The sequence below is a fragment of the Nymphaea colorata genome, chromosome 2 (assembly GCF_008831285.2).
Source record: "Nymphaea colorata isolate Beijing-Zhang1983 chromosome 2, ASM883128v2, whole genome shotgun sequence".
In the NCBI taxonomy this organism is placed as follows: domain Eukaryota; kingdom Viridiplantae; phylum Streptophyta; class Magnoliopsida; order Nymphaeales; family Nymphaeaceae; genus Nymphaea; species Nymphaea colorata.
This window is the reverse complement of record NC_045139.1, coordinates 34,684,595-34,706,043: the sequence shown is the minus strand read 5'-3', so window position 1 is coordinate 34,706,043 and position 21,449 is coordinate 34,684,595. Positions and strand designations below refer to the sequence as shown.

The window sequence follows — 21,449 nt, the reverse complement described above, 5'->3', positions numbered from 1 at the left end:
ATGTCTTTGTTATTTTATCCAAGCTTGAGAGCTTTTTTGCAACATTTTCACAAAAAAAAAAAAAAACCCGAAAAGGGTTGTGCATAAATATTTGCTCCAAAGCATACAACACAAGGATGATTACAAGTGTTCGCTCCTTTTGACCTACAGGCGGGTACGAAGTAATATTTGCATACTTTATCCTTTACAAAATGAAAGGGAACTCTAGCTCTAAACCCTCAAGCGATCTGGGTAAGAAATAAACATACTTTTGGCGTGGCATTCACTGAGGCTGACATACAGCTATGGATACATAATGACGAGTACATCTTCAATGCAGATGATGATGGTGGTCATGGCCTTGCGTGCAGTGCTGCACAGTTTCTCCACAGTACTCATCCTCGTTTAGCAGTAGCAAGGGGTTCATGTCAGGCCGCGGAAACAGCAGCTTCAGGCGGAATGCATCGACACCATTCAGATAGTATTTATAGAGCCGCTTTGCACGAATGAAGCCCAGACGACCGTATAAAGCCAAGGCACCTTTGTTAGTAACTTCTGCTTCCAATGTCACCTATACAACAAGAGAATTTAAATCAGACGGGATAGAGGTTACTTGTCTCTAAATTCAACCTGCAATTGTTTGAAGACTGGAAGTTGAAGGTGAAGGTGATAACAATTGACAGGAGGCCATATCAAACTAGCACATCATATGGTAGCTTTGATATAAGCACAATGGAGAAGTGAGTATGACCAACAATATTTGAATGATCAGTAATATATAAATCAGTGGAAAGAGGTAAATAAACTAAGCAAGCAACTGCACATCTGAAGAAAAAGAACCCACATAAGATGAGATTTGTAGACTGTCCATTACCTGAAGTTGTTGGCAGAAAAATTTTGTTTTATTGTGATGGTATGTAATGAAAATTCGAATGACCAGCATAGTCAATATTCTCTACAATTTCAGTAAAACTACCAACTCCAGAAAACGTAAGCCGATCTAGTAGCGGCGTCAACATATATGCAATGTAAAGGGGCAGCTACCAACAGAAAAACATTAGAGGCAAAACCACAAGAAAGTATGAAAGATTGTTTTTTCAATTATTTAAATCTAAGGTTCAAACTATAATAGACGCTGCCTTATGATTCGAGAGACTGCTCTAAGCTATTAGTTGGTCTATATCAATCTTGTTAGAGGCATAAAGACCAAAGATTATTAGATCGGAGCAACTGTAAATGCAAAACAAATGATTGGTCCCCTAAGGGTCTCAGTTTTCTAATGAATAGGCTCTCTTAATGCTTTAAAGTTTAAAGAAGACCACAAACCAAGGTTACCAAAGAAGACCTTACTAGGACATGGTTCTCTTGCTTGGGCAGAACAACCAATCTTAGAGATAATGAACCAACGGATTTGGCTTCAACAGTAGGAAGTGAACGTCTTTCTCTATGAAATTTCACTAGGGATCACTGGGTCAACCAAAAATTGCAAGGCCTCTAAGAATAAGACAGCCTTGCAAGTTCATGATGCAGCTGACATGTCCAAGATCGGTGAGCTGAATGTGCCTCTTCTTTCCTTTTCTTTACTTAGTAATTGTTATCATTAATCTCCTTATGGTTGCCTTTTGACTTTTGATTTCATAATTCCATTTGACAACTCGTACATGATGGTGTACCCATTCCATCAGCAGTTAACTAAGACATGCAAAATAGAACACATGATAGACACATATATGTGTGACAATAGTACTTGCGCCTTTTTTTCCTTCGATTTTTGCATCTTAAACTTTCTGAAAGAACCATTGCAACATGACTTTTAAAACGTTGCAAGGCATTCAATAGCTGTGATTATCAGTGCGTGCTTTTGATAATGCAAAAAGTTGATTAAGAAACCATTGCATGAAGCAAGACAGAACCAAATACCTACAAAAATAACAAGGAACAGACTGGCATGAAGGCTGGCTTTGGCATATTTTTAAGTGGTAAAAAAAAATGATAATGTAACCATTGAAAAACAACTATTTAATATTCTATTATTTGATTAATTGATTTAAACTAAGAAGAATGTTGACTTTGGTGTGGTTGGGGATGTGAACTGTAAATTACAACTGCTCCGCAACATTTTGTTTTATCTCTTAAAAATAACTTCAGATACAGTTGGTTTGGTTGTAATCCTACTATAAATGACTGCTTGTATCTTCACTAACACTCACTTTTCTAATTTACATGCCATCCTATTTTCTTTGTATTCCAAGCAATATATGGTTTTTCTACCGTAAGCATGTTCTTCTAATTGATGTCATGTATGGTCACGACTCGAGAAATAGGGGAATCTCCCAAAGAAGTGAAAAACTTGGGAAGCCTCAATATACAGATGGAGGTACTTTAGGATCATGCTGTAATGTCAAAGTCGGCAGATCAAAAATATTTTGCTGCATCCCATTTGCATGGGATATTTGCTTCAAGAGAAATGCGACCTGAGTTCATTAGCTAACAAGCTAGATGAGACCAGCTGACATAATGAATTAATAAGTCGGGTCAAACACAAAAATTAGCTACAGCATTTAATTATTATCTAGAAGTACAAGTTTGTAAAGTAAGATAGTGGAAATAAACACTTTGTGGTACTGGATTAAATTCAGATATAAATATTGGCAAGATTTTTTACCATAAAAAAGAAAAAATGTTGTTAAGGAAATGTTGCAACATTTTGAAGATATTGCCAAAAAATAGATACTGCCAATATTTTCCTTTTTTTTTTTTGTCTATGTTTATGTTTATATCTTCCATTTTGTTTCTTTTGAAGTTTCTAAAGATATTCATGTTTGTTAATACATTTATAAAAGATAAGTTCACAGTTTTTTATATTATCTTTATATCTTTTTAAGTCTTTGAGTCCATATCTTCCTGAAGAAAGTGAAATCTGAAAAAAAGCTTCCAAGAAAATTCTCAAGAATGATATTATGAATTTATGACTATGATTGAACTTTTAAAGTTACAGGAAGTATTCGCATGTAGAAAGATGAGTTCATAAAGGAAGATGGTAGACATAAGCACTGTGTGGTAATTGGGACTAAACTTTTCAGGTGACATAAGTAAGCAAGATAACTAATCTCATGCATGATTTAGGAGAAGAAGCCCAAAATGCAAAAAGAAGATGATAGACATAAGCATTGTGGGAATCGGGACTAAACTTTTCATTGTTAAGCAAGACAACTATAATTCATGCATGATTTAGGACAAGGCACACGAAGTGCCTCTTCTTATTTGGTATGTCATTAACGTCACATTTCTCTTTGCTGGCTGACAGTTGCCTTTTGTTTTCACATTTTCATTTGATAACTGGCAGTTGACGATAAGGACCTAGCATTCTTTACATGCTTCTTTTTCTTTTTGGGGTCTCAGAAAGTTTCACAAAGCATAACAATAATCTTCAAAACATTGCAAGGCATTCATAGCAGTAACTATCATTGTTTTGCATCTGAGAATGAAAAAAAGCAGATTAAGAAACAACTATCACATGAGGGAGAACAGGACCAATGTTTAACTAAACTACAATGATAAGAAACAAACTGAGTAAGGAGCATTTCGCATAGTTAGAGTTATTTTATTTGGAGAGTTTTTAAGTTGAACCTTTTTACCTGTAGTTGGTATTGCAAACCACATAATTGCATCTACGGAATAAATATCAATGTGAAAACAAGGCAAGCAAAAAAAGTAAAATGTGAGTTTTCATGATTTAAAATACTCATTTGGAGTAAAAAATTGTTTCCAAAGCTATCTAATCTTAGAACCTTTACATTGTCATTACATGCATACCCCTTACATGCAAATTTAAAAAATGAAAACCAACACTAAAAGTGGAAGTGAAACATCATTGCACCTCTTCACATCCTGATACCATCATCACTTGAATTGATCTGCTTACAAGCTCTGTTGCTGCAACATACAAAAGGACGTATAAATTTAGCGAGCGGCAGCAGCAAAAACAGAAGAAGAATAGTTCGGTATTTCCATCAGGAACGAGTATAACTTGTAATCATAAATATAAAGCAGGATATAAAAAATATAAAAATGATAATGAAATTGAATTGACGCTGTAAAATGAAAATCAAATGCTGAGAGAAGTTTCTCCCAATGTCAAAGGCTCTAAGATTCATACAACAGTTCTGTTCTTTTCTCTGTGTTTCCATCTGCAACAAAGGCCAAAAAACTGAAAAGTAGCGAGAGTAATGAAAAACACAGATCAGGTTAGCGATATTAGCCAGTTCAGGAGCACTAAGAATTTTTAACTTATTCAACTGCGCTACCCAGCAGGGCCTTGGATCCCAATTGAATTTGGTTATGGAATACACACAGCTCTAAGTTCTACTTTTGCTTATTAGCAGATGACGAGCTTTGCATTATCATTCGCAACAATCAATTCCTCGTCTATATGTGGACTAATTTTGCTATTTTTTCACACATCGGCAGAACTATATAAGCAATTTAAAAAGGAGGATAGTTTATTAATCCCATAAAAAGGAGGATAGTTTATTAATCCAGCAATCAATTCCTCGTCTAAAAAATTCTGTTGGTATGGATTAGATCTGGGAATCCCTTGAAAGTACATCCGGAGGCTAGGTTAATACCATAAATTTCTAACCCCAATTTGCCAGATTGCCTACAGAAACTATCCGCGCAAACGCACTAAAATTCCATCTGCCAAATGTAGGTTCCTTGAGGCTTCCGTCAAAATGAACAGCTAAACTTGTTATATCTGATTAGGTGCTAACGACTTCAGATGATACCACTGTTGCAGTATCACATGTTCGCTACAAAATACACCGATTTTGGAGAATGAAAGGCTTCTATTCGTGGCAACCAGCATCAAATTCCAGTCTGCTGTTAATCGGATTGTGTAATTCCTTTCTTAGTGAATTCAACCCCATTTGTACTCAAACCAAAAGTCTACCCAGACATCGATCCCTATTTCCGCAGTCATGCCAAGGAAAGTAATCCAGCAAAAGGAATTCAACAATGTTATAACCCTCAGCCCCACGCGCACACAGACACACAGATAGATAGATAGAGCGAGAGCGAGAGAGAGAGAGAGAGAGAGAGAGAGAGAGAGAGAGGTACCAATCCCCTTCCCCCTGTAGGGTTTGATGACGACGAGCATAGCAATGTAACCTCTGAAAGTGTTCCTATGTTCGCCCATCTTGCAGACTACCGTTCCTATGCACCTTCCCTTGTGAAATGCCTGACACGACCATCGACGTCAAATAACAAATGTGTGTGTGCGTGTGCGTGTGTGTGTGTGTGAGAGAGAGAGAGAGAGAGAGAGAGAGAGACAGAGGTGATGATGATGGTATTACGAGGAAGCAGAGTTGGGGCCAAAGGTAGACGAAGTAACGGTACGTGAAGATGGAGTAGGGCTCGCTGAGCTCCTCGTCGACGAGGCCCATGATGAGCGGGAGATGGTGCTCCCCTTGGTAGCTCACGTACTCGATCTCCCCAGGGTAGAAGGACACCGCCTCCTCCACCACCTCATTCTTCTCCTCCTTTTCCCCTCCTCTTCCAACCACCTCCTCCTCCCCTACCCTGCCTGCGGCATCCATCTCTCCTTCTCAGCACAGCTAGAGGTGGTGACGCGAAGCCGATCAACCTGAAGTGTACAAGTCAAATACCCTGCTCCTGGAGGGGCTCGGTCGAGGATCTTTGGTGATGAGGGGTCACCACCACCCTACAAAAACACACACCAACCAGAACAAATCTAAGACATGCAATGGTCAATAGATTTGATGAGGAATTCTAAGTAGAAGGAGAACATCGGACTACAAATTTTTGTTGATTTACGAAACAAGCTTAACTTTCACAGTGATGTTACTTACGCCTTGAGAAAAAATTGGCAGGCCTATCTACCGTCACGGCCGCGCTCGATTTTAAATTTATGCTTCAAATAGTAAACAAGTCAGAATTCAAGCTGTAAGAACTCAACTCGTTTAATGAAATTTGGCTCAACTTGACTATATAAATACGTTGCATGAACGAGAGATTTTCTATTTAAGCTTTCTTTGAGGTTGTGTTTGATAAACTAGGATCTTGGATATTAGGCTGCATTACAAGGTACGTCTTGGTAGATCCTCAATTTGCCAAAGACCTCTAGATTTTAAATTCACTTTACATGTTAAAAACCGTGAATTTTTAAGGTTGATTTTTTTTTTAGGAGGAGGGAGGGGGGGGGGGGGGTGTTTAGACCTTAAATCTATGGATCTAAGATCCTAGTGACAGTATCAAAGCCACATGGTGACTGTGTGGGCAACTGATCCTAGTGAGAGCCACATGGTGACTGCTCCACACCAGTCTCTACTTAAGTGCCCTACATGAGTATTTTTAAACAAGTGCCTTTCCAACCAATTTTTCTAGCTCCACCACTTTCAAGTGATCTCCAATCACCATAGATCTCAACTCTATGGTGGAACAAACACAACCTAAGGGATATTTGGATGCAAACTATATGCATTCTTTCTTTGAATTTTTTGTCGGATAGTCATTCATAGTTGAATTAGTTAAAAGAAACCAATTAAACGAGTTAAAAGAAACAAGACTGGTTACGTTTATATAAACATGTTAAACAAGTTAAGCGAGTCAAGCTCGAGCTCAAGCATGTTTTATTTGGAGCCAAGCTCGACTTCAAGTTTTCTGAGTCAAATCGAGCTCGAGCTGGCAAGTACAGCTCCAATGACAAGGTGATTAGAAGAATGATAAAATTCCAGCCATGATATTCATAGACAATGCTATTGATGTACCCCTCTTTACTTCACATATACGAACATACTGGGTTAAAAAATTAATGAAGGTGATGATTTTCCTAGTATTCAGAAGAGACTGAGAGCAGAACAATCGAGAATTGGTTTGTCACCATCCAAATATGGGTTTCTTCCTTGCTAATTCTTCCGGTATGGCACTTTAAGTGTTGTTCGAATCGGTTATTTCTCATACCCCGTCAGTTCACTTGCTGGTCAATTTATTTCTTTAAGAAGCAATGAGGAGTGTTCTTCAATAAAGAAGAATAATTCACATACTGATCTGTTTATTTGTTTAGGAAGCAATGAGAAGTGTTCTTAAATAAAAAAGAATGATGAGGAGGTACTTGTTTAAAAATATTCAAATCTAGTGGGGCTATTGAATAAATATTTAAGATTCTCATTTAAAAATAAAGAACTTTTAAGGGACTGATGGGCAACTGCCCACACCAGTCACAATGTGGCTACGCAACCGATTAACACAATACTCATTGGTCTCAAGAAGTGTAATGCAACAGGGCTGCAAAGCAGCACACACTGACTCAAAGAGATCTGAGGTTCAAATCATGTGGTCGTATGTGAATTCGCATAAAAGAGCTGGTAATGCACTACTGTGCTCTTGGTCTACCAACTTTTTCTTATGTGAATTTATTGGTTGAAGTAAATTAAGAACACGACTTTCTTTTCAATAATGTGATTAGCATCGTTGATTGAGAATGTTTTGTAGTAAATAATGCTGATTTTAATTTAGAAATGTTTTGTAGGGTTATAGCTTCAAGCATTGATTGAGAAAGCAAATGTTGATTCGCATCATCACCTCAACACAATGAAGGGTTATTGACACTAACCTCTACTGTCTACTGTATGATCAAGATGACATATAATTCCAAAACAGCACCAACTAAGATTCATTAACATCTTCCAAAGTTTATCAACACCAAACATCTATTCTCTGATTATCATAATTCAAAATCAATTCTCGAATTCTAGGAATCAAGGTATTTATTTCTTTGGTTCATTGTCACAAATATTTTTTTCATGTAAAAAGAAGTGAAGTTTTTCTTAGGTTTTTTTTTCGGTAAAATTGTTTTTCTTAGGAAAATCTAGATTTTTTTTTAAAAAGAAAAAACGTCCCTAAAAATTGGATAAAAATAAAACAAATGAGAATTGAATAAGAAAAATAAAAAAAAAACTAGATAAATGTTAAAACGATATCTTAGTCATGACAGAAATGATGATTAACTTAATTTTTAAACCGGGAAAAATAGGACGTAAAGACGTGAAAATAGTAAAATAAAAAAACATTAAATTATTTTTTACAATGAAATACACGTCTGTTCCATTTTTTTATTCATTTTTAACATAAATATCGGCTCTTTTTTGAAATGTAAGTGCTTTGAATAACAATATATTTTCCATACAATGTCACCTGATCACGTGTTGAGATTTTCAAAATTTTGTGGTCGCATTCCAATCATATCAAATAATTAAAATATACTCAAACTACCTTATATTAGGGATGTCAACAGATCGGATTCGGATCGAATATGTCCTTAATCATATCCGCTTTTTTGAATATTCACATATTCAGATTCAAATTCGAATTCGAATAAAGAAAAGTTATATCCGAATCTGAATCTGATTTTTATATTTATACTTGAATCTGAATCTAATTTTGAACCAGATTTTGTCAATTTTAATAAAATCTAATAACATTAGATACAAAATATTTGTCTGAAAATGAATCTGTATCCAAATCCGATCAAATATTTATGTATATAGAAATCCGAATCCAAACCTGATAAGATGTCATTTATTAAATCCAAATTCGATCCGATTTCTTAATCGGATATTAACTTTTTTTCTATATCCGAGTTTTTCAAATCAGTTCACTCGGATATCGGATTCAAATCGGATATATTGACATCCCTATCTTTGATGCTATGATTTTTTATAAGTTGTAAAATTAGGTCTAAACTTCAATTGTTGCTTTTGGTATTTTATCGAAAGAAAGCTTGTTATTGTCTGATGTTGCTGAGCTAGACCCCACGGGAGGATTTAGTCAGTAAAAAAAAAAAAAAAAAGGCTTTGAGGGACGTAGCAGAGTGGTCGATGGGTGATGCCCTAGTAAAAACCTTGTCATCACTTTGAGTTTTATGGACGCTATTTTTTTAGACTGCAAACAGTATAACTCTAGGGTGTCGGCCTTCCCACTTATGTCCTAAAGCTGCCGCAAACGCCAATGATAAGGAGAAAGGAAAGAAGGGCTTCGGCCTCTTCTATTGACCTGGTGAATGGCTTGAAACATCATCACCAACAATTTGTAAAACTTGAGGCTTTGGAAGGTGAATGGAGGGTGATGAAGTGCAGAAGCCATTGTCTATTGACACCATTGAATGAAGTGTTAGAGAATCAACATACACAATTCAGTGAAAGACAAAAACCAGGCGATTAAAAATAAATAGTTAAAGTACATTTTGATAAATCTAATAGTTAGGCATCGCGCAACCGGACAGTAAGACAACTCATAGTCAAAGAGTTCGAAGTTTGAATATTGTGGTTATTGTCAAGTTCCAGTCTTTAGTCCTCTGGGCTGCAAATAGCAGGTTGTGCCAAAACTTGGAAGCGTAAGGATACTTCTCTTAAACAAATAATTTAAATATGAAAATATTATGTATCAAGTCTACGTATTTGGATTTAAATATGTTTCTTATTCATTAAACAATTAACAGTTCTTATGGCATTAAATTTGGATAATAAAATAATCAAGTATTTTCATGAGATTTTGGCCTAAAGAAGGCCTTATAATAAATTAGTATTTATAATTATATTATTAACTTTATATTTTGTATAAATATGTATATATGAATTGGTTGTGTGGTTTGTATATTATGTGTACGTTGTGAGGGTTTGTTAAAATTAGACCACAGAAACTTGCATTTGAATTCATTAGGAAAAAAAAAAAGAGTCAGTGATGTTGAATATGCATCTGTAAAATGCTTTAGGTGACACACACACTTTTTGACATAGGTTTTCTACCATTATACGTTTTTTTATCTGCGGCGGACATCTTCTGTCATTAAATAGTTGCATCTCACTTAATGACCCTTATGTGACGCGTTAAGCATGTCGCTGAAGCAGAGGTTTGAGATGCATGATGCTTATTGAATAGCATGTTCAATTATGTTACGCTTCTTCTTTTTAGTTTGTGCATTGCATTCTCATTCAACGAAAATAGAGATTGAATCGATAATGAAGTTTGTTTATTATATGACATCCATGGTCTCATCTTTGTCAGCATCCTCAAGTTGTTTTTGATGACTCTGCCACGCCACATATGAAGTTGACATGCCCAAAACTATGTATCTTTTAAAAAGAACAAATGAAAAATCCAAATGTGTGTAGATTGAATTTTTATAGAATATTCAAGAAAAGCAGCTGGCTTTTGAGTTTGTTTGCTTCCAAGTCACATGGTCATCCCAATAAGGTTGAACCTATACTCCTGTCGCCACATGGTCATCCCAATAAGGTCCCTATACTCGTGTCGCCATACTCTCATAGTATAGCACATATTTGGACATACTTGAGTATTTTTTTTAGATCAAAGCTGATTCAAACTACTTACTTAATTTAGTTTACTTTTAATTCAACTTTTATTTTGCTTTTTCCAAATTATTGGCAATTAACATATATTATATTTTTTATTTATATTATCTTTTTTTTTAGTTAAATGTTGCTTTTTGTTTCGAACTTTTTATGGTGTTTTGTGTATATACCTTGTCATACCCCGTATGCACATTTTCTAAAATTATTGTGACCGTGTCTAACTTAGTTTGCTCATGAAATATAATTCATAAATTTACATGATTTTTCATAATACAAACTATTACGCTCATGACTATCCATTCTCTGATTTCCAACCACAGTGATGGAGCCAGGGCAAGGGCCATGGCCCCCCTCAGTTCTGAAAATAATGTTTTACCATCTGATATTTTCAAAATTCTGAATTTGACCCCAACGAAAATGGAGTGAATTTTGGAATCCAATGAGTGAAGCTGTCCATCCCGTTGCTCAATCAACTGTGAAGCGGTGAAAAACTAATAAAAATTTACCTAAAAAAGTTAAACAAAAGATATAAAAAAAATAATTAAAATAAAAATTCCCAAAATATTTTTAAAACCAATTGTTTTAAAACAACGCGTGGCACTCTTGAATCTGCCAAGGACAGATCGAGTGCCTTCTCATATCCTTCTTCCTCATTAGCAAGGGCTACGAATCAAGTCTATAACTTCCATAATCACATGACACCGGAAATGGCACGCATCTCAATAAACTCTCTAATTAATTAGATGTGTGCAAAGAATTTTGGAGTTAGTTTGATAGTCAAACTAAATAATTTGGGAAGAAACGTACTAAGACAAACGTGACGTGACGTAGTCAGATTTTGTACCACCATGTGGAATATCAATGAGCAGGACCGTAGCTATCCGACAACTAAATGGGCCTCAAAGTCAGTGACTCCTCGTGAAGCACACTAATATATATATATATATTCGTGTATATATATATATATATATATATAGGGCTCAGTTATAAATATATCCGTGTATATAGACGACTAGCTACATATATATAGATCTAAAAATTGACTAGTCGAGTTGATGATTAGTAGCTAGGGCTACACCTGCTTAGTTGCCTAGGAACATGGTAGTCAAGCACTAGCTCCAAAGCTCATTTAGTTGATGCTGAATCAGCCAAAAAATAATAATAAATAAGTTATTTTCTAAAGAAAAACTATGTATAAAGAATAAAATAAAATTATGAAAAAATATCTAGAAGATAACACAGGGCACTCGAGAGTGGCTTACGGAATCAAGTTGCCACTAGTTTGATTTAAATGAATTTGTGGCCTGAGGTTGATTTTGATAAGTATGGCTACATGAGATACGTGTGTAAAACTGAAACCTCCAAATGTGAGGCACTAAAGTTTTATGTATGTATGGTACGAAACTTCATGTGTGTGTATATGGAGGAATTCAGATCAGCCGATTGTCTTTGTAGGTGGATAGTTATATTTTTTATTTTATACCACTAAAACAATCTCAAAAAATATATATCCAACTAGAGGTAGCCAACTGATCTCTCTCTCTCTTTGTGTGTGTGTGTGTGTATATATATGTATATATATATAACACTGCTAACTCAAAAGATATATTTGCAACTCCCAATTACTTGGCCATAGCTTTGGAATACAACTTCTGTAATGGGTTTTAGTGATACAAAATAAAAAATAATAATCTGATTATAGAGGTAGCCAACTAATATATATATACATATATATTCAACAACTAGATCATAATTCAAGCTTGTCGATCACCATGGTTATACAAATGATCGACATATTTTCTACAAACACCAAACTCTTGTTGGGACTGATCCGAAAAGGCCTAAATATTTTTAAGCCTCTTATCCCTTAAGAGTACCAATATTTTAGTGCAAGACTCCAAAGGTTCGCAGAAAACCTGGCGAAGCAGTAACGTGGTACAAATCATTCACATTCAAGCTAATAATTTATTAATTTCATGGATAAAAGAATCAAAGTGTTGTTTTCATCCATTATTGTCTATAATCATGCTTTATTCCAAGAGGGTTTCACACATGATTTCTCCTTGTTATAAGTTGCGTCTAAGAAATCGTATACCATTTCACGACAGCATCGATGTTTAAGATTTTGGAAATGTCACATAAAATGGAATTTGAATTTTTTTTAGACACATTAATGTGCATGCACGGGCCTTGCTTCTTTCAAAAACAAAAATAAAAATTTACATGTAAATTTTGTATTTAACTTGTTAAAATTAAATTACTGGCTTCGCCACACACACAGATTGCGTGAGCCCACCGCACACACCTCTGTGAAACATACGTGCGCCGACAAACGCGTGGAAAACAGAGACACTAATGGCTCCATGTTCACACCAAAAGGTCAACACTGCAGCAGCGGCTACCAGACATCATGCTGATCAGCCTTCCGATCCACAGAGTTTCAGTTCTCAGCATCAATTTCTTGCACCGCCGACTTCCATGACCAATCAAATATAACAAAAGATGGTACTTCCACATTCCAACAACGATGATCAGACACTATTTTTCTTGTTCGCATGTGAAAATGGAAGTTGCACCACCGACTTTGTTGACCAACATGAGAATCCTTATTATATTGCACTTCATCGCTGAAATTAAGCTCTCAAACAAAGCGTAAAAACGAAGTCCCATCCGGAAAAAGCAAAAACCAGATATCTAATGGAAGAGAGTTGCAGGTTCCAGGATGAGAGACATAGAGAAAGAGAGGAAGCACGGCGGTGAGAAAAGGATCTGATTGTTTCATGACCACCTTCGATCTCTTCCTTGGTAGGCGCTATCATCACCACCAGACGAGGAAGGGGGGAGGTGGGGAGGGGGCATGAAGAGGCCGGAAGCCACCACCGGGATATCCTCGTCTCTGCTGTTAAGCAGCTGTGCATACTGAAGAAGGTGAGGGTAGGACGAGGTGGCCGGCGCGGCGGCCTGGTCGGAGTACAGCGGGCTAGCTCGGCCCTGCACCCTCTCCGGGAAGTTGAGCTTGGCCTTGTTCCCCTTGAACCTTAGGGCAGCCTCGTCGTAGGCTCGCGCCGCGTCCTCCGCTGTGTCGAACGTCCCCAGCCACACCCTCGCCGCCTTCTTCGGGTCCCTGATCTCCGCCGCCCACTTCCCCCACGGCCGCTGCCGTACTCCTCTATAGTGCTTCCTCCTTGCCCCTCCTTCTGAACCAGTACCACCGCCATAGAAATAACAGTCTCATGATTCCAAATACCAAAAATAAACATCCAATACTGCATGAAATTTCAACTTCTACAATCAAAACATCGAGCAAAAAACAAAAAGAAAAAGGACAAACCAACTTCCGACTAATGGGCAGTTGAGAATCGGATTGCTGAGAGACGTGGTTTACGGGCATGATTCTAAAAACTTCAGGTCGATGGCTTCTTAAACATTAAAAATCTTCACTCAGATAAGCACCCGAGCTCTGATCCTTCAAGAAAGATAGTAATACTATAAATTTAAATTTTAAACCCACATTCAATCGGGAAACGTCGGAGCAGCAGGCCTCTTAAATAGTACCAGAAATATTCACTTAATCATAAGAAGGCTTAACATTGAGAAAGGACTTGAGAAACGAGAAGCCATCAACATGACGTTGAAGGAGGATGAAATAGGGCTACTGACAGGTGCAAGTGAGGGGTAAGAACGAGGCCAAATTAAAAAGACGAAGAAGAGATCCAGCGCGGAAACAGAAGCAAGAGGGTGGAAAAGGGTTGGCATATTATTGTTACCGGCGTCTTCTTCTTGGTCGGCGGCGTTGGGATTAATGGTGGCGTCCAGCTGCTGGCTCGTGGCCGGGGAGGGGTCGCATGTGCCAATCACGTGGGCGAGGGCGGAGACCATGAGGGGCATATCCTGGTCCGCCCTGGGGGAGGCCATGAAGGGGTAGGAGGCGGGGGAGGAAGAAGAAGAAGAATAGGGCAGCTGGTTGGCTGCTGCTGCTGGTGGACCTCCAGCTGCGGCTTCTTCCTGGTATGGTGGACCAAGATGAAGAGGCCTCTTCCCATGCCTGCGCTCCAGACTCTCTCCCTTTCTCTACACGTGCTGGCGGCCACAGGTCACACGCTCGGCGGTGCAACGCCTGAGGAAGAAGACGGGCTCTGAGAGACGTGAGGAGGAGTCCTTCAACGGGAGAACGTGGAAGGAGGGGAGAGGTCGGCCTCTGGGGAGCGGAGAGCGGAGGGGAATTTAATGAGGGATGGTTAGAGAGAGAGAGAGTCTTAGAGTGAGAGAGAGAGAGAGGGAGCATGAAGAATGCTGAGCGGTGATTCTGGGTCTGTAGTTGGGGACTGTTGGCGTTTTCTACTTTTTGATATTTGGAGTTTTCGCTGGAGACTAGCTTTTTGGCCTTTGAGTAATTATAAGGATGCGAGTGACATTTCAGTATCGTTTTGCACAAGTCAAACTTTTGAAGGACCTAAAATAAGAAAACTGATCGCTACTACTTGCTTCTTAGCAAGCTCGTTGATGTAAAGTAGATCCTTTTTCTAGTAAGCTGTAAAAGAAACTCAAGTTTGAAGTATCCTCGAAGCAACGCCATAACGCTAAAAGCTCTCAGAATTAGAAGAAAATTATATCATGAAGCAGGGCGTAGACAAAAAAAAATTTTGTCTTAACAAATTTTTGATTGGTCTTGGAACAAGACAACCCTAGTTTCTATCCATAATCAATCATTAAAAACAAGGTTTTAGAGTGGCTTGTGGCACACCTCCTTTCGCCCGGGATTGAAAGAGGGGAAACTGTAAGAATCTGTTTCTTAAATCTGTTTCAAAGTTTTGAGTAGATTCATAAAATGTTATGTAACATTGTTCAATGTGTTTACTAGGACAGATTCATTGAACAATCTTTTTACTTCATTTATTGGCAAATGATCCCTTAAAAATTCAATTTTATGAAAACACGCTTTTTTGAAAACAAGTTTTTTTATGAGTTTCTAAAAAATAGTTTTGTATTTGGGTGACACTTCCAAAATACAATTTTTTTTATGAATAACCTCCCCTCTTGTGAAAATTTGGTTTAACTTATTTTTATGAAAATAAAGTTTTGAAAATTAGATTTGTTTGTTTGGATGACATACCCAAAACCTGGTTTTCCATGCTTTAGGGGCGAGGTTTTTCACTTCCTTTTATATAACAAGTTTTGTCAAATTAAATGTGTTTTCTTTGAACCCAATTTTGGTCATACCTAAACACTCCCAAAAACCTGTTTTTAAGTTGCCTCCAAAATTTTGTGAAAAGCTGAGTTTTGGCCAAATCCTGATATATTTGGCCAATATGGAGAAGTGTACAACACGTAATTTCATTGACAACTAAAACCTGGAGCTTAAATGAAAATATCCCCGAACCTATTCAGTTCCCTCGATCCCCGACGATTGCCTTTGCTCATCAGCATTTTTTGTTTATGGTCCCTTCGTGGGGTTAGCTGGTTTAGGTGATTCTGGTAGGTTGTGCTAACTGGACATTCTAGTTGATAGGTATACCATATCTCGTCTAGGTCTCCAGTCTACCCTCGACTTTACGAGTAGGGGAGGACTTCGGCCCCTCTTAAGGTAGCTTCTACTCACTCCTCTAACTTAATTGAGGTCATTTATTGTTGAGGATCTCATTTAAGATCATCAAATCTTGATATCCCAGATATTATTAATCCTTGAAACATGACTAGATTGAAGACCTGTAGTCCATCAAATTTTAGGTTGTGTTTGTTTCACTGCATATCTCATCCTAAATCTGAGGTGATGTAAGATTCTTAGGATCTCATATCCATGGTTTTAAGGTTGCAACCCCTCCTCCTTCTCTCCCAAACATTAAATATATTGTTTTTAACATATAGCAAGGATTCAAATCCATGCTATTGAGGTCTTCCAAAACAAACTTTTTTATGTGGTCTGGAAATTTAAGATCTATGGCTATCAAACGCAACCTTAGGGTTACCTCCTTTTAAAATATAAAAGATAGAAGTAACTAGGAATACTATGGGTCTGATTTGGTAATTTTTTTGTCATTAACTGCTCTATCCATGATCCCATTCTACCAAACCTCTTAAATTGGTTAACTTTTTCTGATCCGACCCGTTTCTACCACTAAGCACATAAAACTATGAGATTCTGATTTGGGATTTGAGAAATCTTAATAGTCTTACTCTTACCTAAAGCAATGTATTGTTCAATAACGATTTTAAGAAGTTGAATTTATTGTATTTTATGTTTATGAAGTTGGTTAGGCATGATCCAATCGGTATAATCCTCAAACAATTACTTGGCAATTTTTCATAGCAATCACTTGAGGGCAAGGCCGAGGTTATATAGAAAGGTTAACAATTTGTTTTTTTTTGTTTTTTTTTTGGTCTACCATCTTGACATCAGATTATGTTTGTTTTACTGCAGATCTGAGATCCATGATGATCTGAGATCATAGACAGATTCATGGATTTAACCAACCTCTCCCTCTCAATCCAACCTTAAACCCATCGTTTTTAATATGTAGCATGAATTTGAAACCCATGCTACTGAGGTCCTCAGTTTGTTTAAACTCAGGATCTCCCAAAACACACCATTTTATGCAACCTTGGATCTAAGGTCCGAGGTTGTCAAATGCAACCTAAGGGTCTACCAAACCTTGATCTTTACTTCAAAGAAAGTGAAGATTAGTTTGTATAGTGAAGTAGTTTGTTCGGGATTTTATACCTAGAAACTATAATCTTAGTGAGGAGACATCAGCTAAAAACAAGGATGTTATTATATCAGATTCGAATAGGATGTATCATTCACCATATCTGATTTATTGGATGTTCACATATTTGGATTTCAATTCATTTTCTAATGTGAATAAAAAATTATACAATATCTGATTCCAACTTTAAATTCGAAATCCGAATCTGACATTCATGACAACGGAATCCAAATACAAACTTTTTAATCAAATCTGAATCCCATTGTGATATGTTAAGAACTGACCAGTGACAATATTGATGCTTCTTATCGGATCACATCTTTATTTAAAACTGAATCTAAATCTAAATGTGATTGGATGTCATTTCTCAAATCCGAATCCAATCTTATAGTGATGTGATAAAATTGTGCTGACTTGTGAGCAGGCTGCTCATCGTGGAGTTTGAACCAATGTTTACTGAATTCATTCATGAGCTGAATTAGAGAGGCTACTAGTTTAGCGGAGTCCTTTGAGACTCAAAGAAAGTAACACCAAGATCATTTCCTAAGAAAAAAAAAAACTAAAATAATAAGATATTAAAATATTAAAAAATATATTTTCAAAAGACACATGGCACTTTTATATTGACTATAAAATCGAGTCAAATATCAGCCTAGTCAAATCGATAGATGGATCAATGTCGACTTTAATAACCTTCAACCACTGATCACCTAACAGTTGTGCTCTGTCCCACTATGCTACCCCCTCTTAGGTCTAGAACATGAAGTAGTTAAAGCATCACAACCCTTAAGACCTAAGTTGAAGAAAGTCGAGAGTTCAAAATCCAGGTCGACCTAACCCTAGCTAGTTTTTCATTGAAAAAAAGCATTAAAAATTCACCAATATACACACGCACATGCAATTGGATTTACATACAAGTGTATGTTATGTAAGTGAAATTAATGTGTTATTTAAGATCTAATTTCCTTATTATGCTTGCAAGTCACTGCATTTTTGTGGATTATCTAACTTATGGATACATCTATCGTAGTTTAATGTGTATAAAATATGTTCATGTTCATTTGCTTATTATATATATGATGAATGTTCAATGGTTGTGCCTGAAATTATGCTTAATCTTCTCTAATGTCCATTGGATCTATTTGGGTCTGACTTTCGTGTGACTGATCCCTACTTGGAGTATTAATTGAGAACGTCTCTTTCACCCATTTAATTTGCATAATCTACTTTCTAAGAGAGCTACATTTTCAATTGGATGCGAAAAAACTGCAGATGTTTTTATATTGGAAAAAATATCATTTCAGCTCACATCTTTAGGAACTTGTAGTCACGGTTATGATGCTAAACACATTTTTTAATTGAAAAAGTGTGCGGCTCACGCTTTTTAAGAACTCTTAACCATGATGGTTTAAGAACTCTCACGCCTTGAGGAACTTTTAACCATGGTTTAGAATGGAGTATATATTAGGCATACTACTTGAGTTAGTCAAGCAGAAGTTAGGCAGATACCCACTAAAATATGCGTATATATTTTACTATTCAAATTCGAAGTCTTTTCATGGGGAATGAACTGTTCTACCTAACCAGAATTTGCCTACGAAAGAATTTCTAACAACATGGATGATAGATAAATTTATAAATAAGTGTCCATAAATGCTTGAGTTTATCAAACAATTTGGAATGCACCTTTTATTAATTAAAAATTTTAACACATACCTAAGAGAGTATTTTACCTAAATACAAGAAAAAGCTATCTTAAAAAGGAAATGTCATAAATCACCTCAAATGTCACCACATTGTCGTAGATAAGTTCAAAAGGTTAAGTGGCTCCCTATAATTACATGAAGACTTGAGCTGCTTTTCGTAGATTCTTTCACTGCAATCTGTCAAGCGGTCTACACTTTGACTCCACAGTTAAGCCGTCCGATTGGATATAGAAGTAATAGAAAGCTACAGAAGTTGTAGAAATAAGGTTTAGTCTTTGCTAGTGCTTTGATGGATCATTGTATTTGTAGGAATTAGGGTTTCCACAAGATTGGTGATGAAGCCATAGCATCTCATGATTTTGCTAAAATAAATGGGCCGTAGTATTCTGAAAAAAAAAAAAACTGTTGGCGGCCATGGAATCAAGTAGAGACCCAAAGTCCACGATGCATTCCGAGCTAGGGGTGAACATAAACCGAATCAAAAACAAGTTCAGTCAGCTCGAGCTCGACTCGGCTTGAGTTATGAGCCGAGCTTTAACAAGTCTAACTCGAGTAGCTCTACTTATTGTTCACCACTAGGTAGAGCTCGACGAAGTTGGTCATATGTCCTTAATCGTAAAAAGAGGTGGGTCCCTTCCTTTATGTACCCATCTCTTGCAATGTACAAGTTCCAGCCAGGATGATTGGGACCAATCTTACCACAATAAATTACCGCATTGAATCGCTCATATCAAAGTTGTAGTAGAGTTCTCAAGGCAGAGATGCTAGTAGATAGTGTTCTTGAATTCTATGGGGAGATTTTTGCAGAGCCAATGTATGGCCCACATGGGCCTTAAACCTACCATGTAAATTTTAAAAAATTTTACTTGTCTTATATAAAAATTTTAAAAAATGATATTTCAGCCTTAGTTAAAATTTAGAAACTTTAATTTGACTCCCCTCATGAAAATTCATGGCTCCGCCCCACTTTTTGCCAGTAAAACTAGAAAAGCCACAGCCATAGGGCATAAGTCACTAGCTGCCTTGACCTTCGAGCATTGGGCCGGCATCTTGAGTTCCCCCATCTACAGACCTTTTTAAGTATAAAAGAGAAAAAAGAAAGGGAGAGATAGAAGAGTTGGCGGCAGGTATGAGCAAAATCAGGATGTGGCTACGATTATCTCTCTTTTAACTTAATGACCCTTGCTATGTGGCCAGGCCAACGGTGACCCCAATCAATTAACTTCCCGAGTGGAAAGCAGAAAGAATTAACAGCAATGTCATTTCCTTTAAAGGTGTTTCATGAGGTTAAAATTCTCATTTTTTGATGAAATGAGATTATGTTATCAAACAAAGAATTTGAGAATTTATTATCTTTCTTTACACACACGTCATGATGGTTTTAATTCATCAATTCTAACATTTTAATTCATGTTCTATCAAACACATTATTTTTAATTCTCAAATCAAAATTTCAAATTATCAAACACAAAGAGAAACTAAAACTGAAATTTTCATACCCATTTCAATTTGAGATGGAATTTTAATTCAAGACCGTCAAATGCCTCCCAAAGTATACAGTATTTGTATATTGTACGCACACACACATACATATATATATATATATATATAATGTCATCTCTGTGAGAGGCCGAAACATCGATATGACTAAAGGATTTCAACTCTTTGTATCTAAGGTATCATTTATTTTTCTTATATAAGTTTATGTTTGCTTAGATATGATCTTATAATTATAAATTTTCAAAATTTCCAATCGGAAGATCCTGACTGACTACAGATTCACTTAGACCCAGTTAGGTTAAACTCATGCAGTCAGCACGCTTCCCTGCCTTTACATTGCCGCCAATCTTTGTCGCTTCGAATCTAACGCTGTAAAAAAAAACGGCGTCGGTGCCATACTTATCGTTGTGTACGGACCTGCATTATCCACCACCAGATTGTCCAAGCTGTACTGACAACATGGATCGAATCTTTGCCGATAACTAAGTTAAGAAACAATATTTTAACACTTTGTTTTAAATAATGAACGCAACATATTTAATTAAGTTGCTTTACGATATTTTAACTTTTAAAAAGTGTATTTAAGAGTGTGAACCAATTATTGGAGGCGAGGGGCGGTGTTGGGGCCCGCAGTTCGGTTTGAGGGTGGGGTCCATGAAACTTCTTCCCTGGACGTGCTACCGATAGAGAAAAGAGCCCACGCTAGGAGACGAGCGGTGAAGCTTCGCCGTCGCAGGAGGGAGCGGACAATATGCTTTCGGTGCACGCCCGGAGAATGTGGCATGTTGGGAAGCTCACGCGGTTGCTGAGTTCAAAGCGCCACGGCCGCATGCCTGGAGCATGTTTTCGACCGAGTTAATTTTTTGTGCTGCAAAAAAAAAAGCGCATGCAAATTGAAGCATAACAAAAATATAATCTCTAAAACACCAAAAGTAGGTTTCATATCTATTGAAAGTAGACTTGATATCCTAACTAAGAAAAGGGTTAGAATTTAAATTGGAGCATAACAAAAACATAATCTTTTAAGGCACCCAAAGTAAGTTTCATATCCACCGAAAGTCGACTTGATATCTCGTGGAACGAGGAAAAGGGTTAGACCTTGATTCTACATCTAACTGCTTATGAAAAATTGTTTAATTTATAATAAATTTATAAGAAAAATGTCTACC

The 21,449-nt window shown here is 36.9% G+C and overlaps 2 protein-coding genes across 3 annotated transcripts; both read right to left on the bottom strand.

Moving 5' to 3' along the window:
• Window positions 1-57: 57 nt before the first annotated feature.
• LOC116246844 (N-alpha-acetyltransferase MAK3) lies at window positions 58-5,671 on the bottom strand. The gene is made up of 4 exons (XM_031618736.2): window positions 5,334-5,671; window positions 5,098-5,218; window positions 3,860-3,915; window positions 58-550 (listed from the first exon to the last, which is right to left on the bottom strand). The coding sequence occupies exons 1-4, from the start codon at window positions 5,574-5,576 to the stop codon at window positions 311-313; spliced, it is 660 nt and encodes a 219-aa protein (XP_031474596.1). The 5' UTR covers window positions 5,577-5,671; the 3' UTR covers window positions 58-310.
• A 6,911-nt stretch (window positions 5,672-12,582) lies between these two features.
• LOC116247059 (ethylene-responsive transcription factor ERF113-like) lies at window positions 12,583-14,694 on the bottom strand. Of its 2 annotated transcripts, none has more exons than XM_050075803.1 (2): window positions 14,138-14,694; window positions 12,583-13,564 (listed from the first exon to the last, which is right to left on the bottom strand). In XM_050075803.1, exons 1-2 carry the CDS (start codon window positions 14,283-14,285, stop codon window positions 13,149-13,151), a joined length of 564 nt encoding a protein of 187 aa, XP_049931760.1. In that variant the 5' UTR covers window positions 14,286-14,694; the 3' UTR covers window positions 12,583-13,148. The 2 variants fall into 2 exon arrangements, with proteins under 2 accessions (XP_049931760.1, XP_031474868.1); XM_031619008.2 differs by having other exon boundaries at window positions 12,583-13,567; window positions 14,138-14,691.
• Window positions 14,695-21,449: the final 6,755 nt, after the last annotated feature.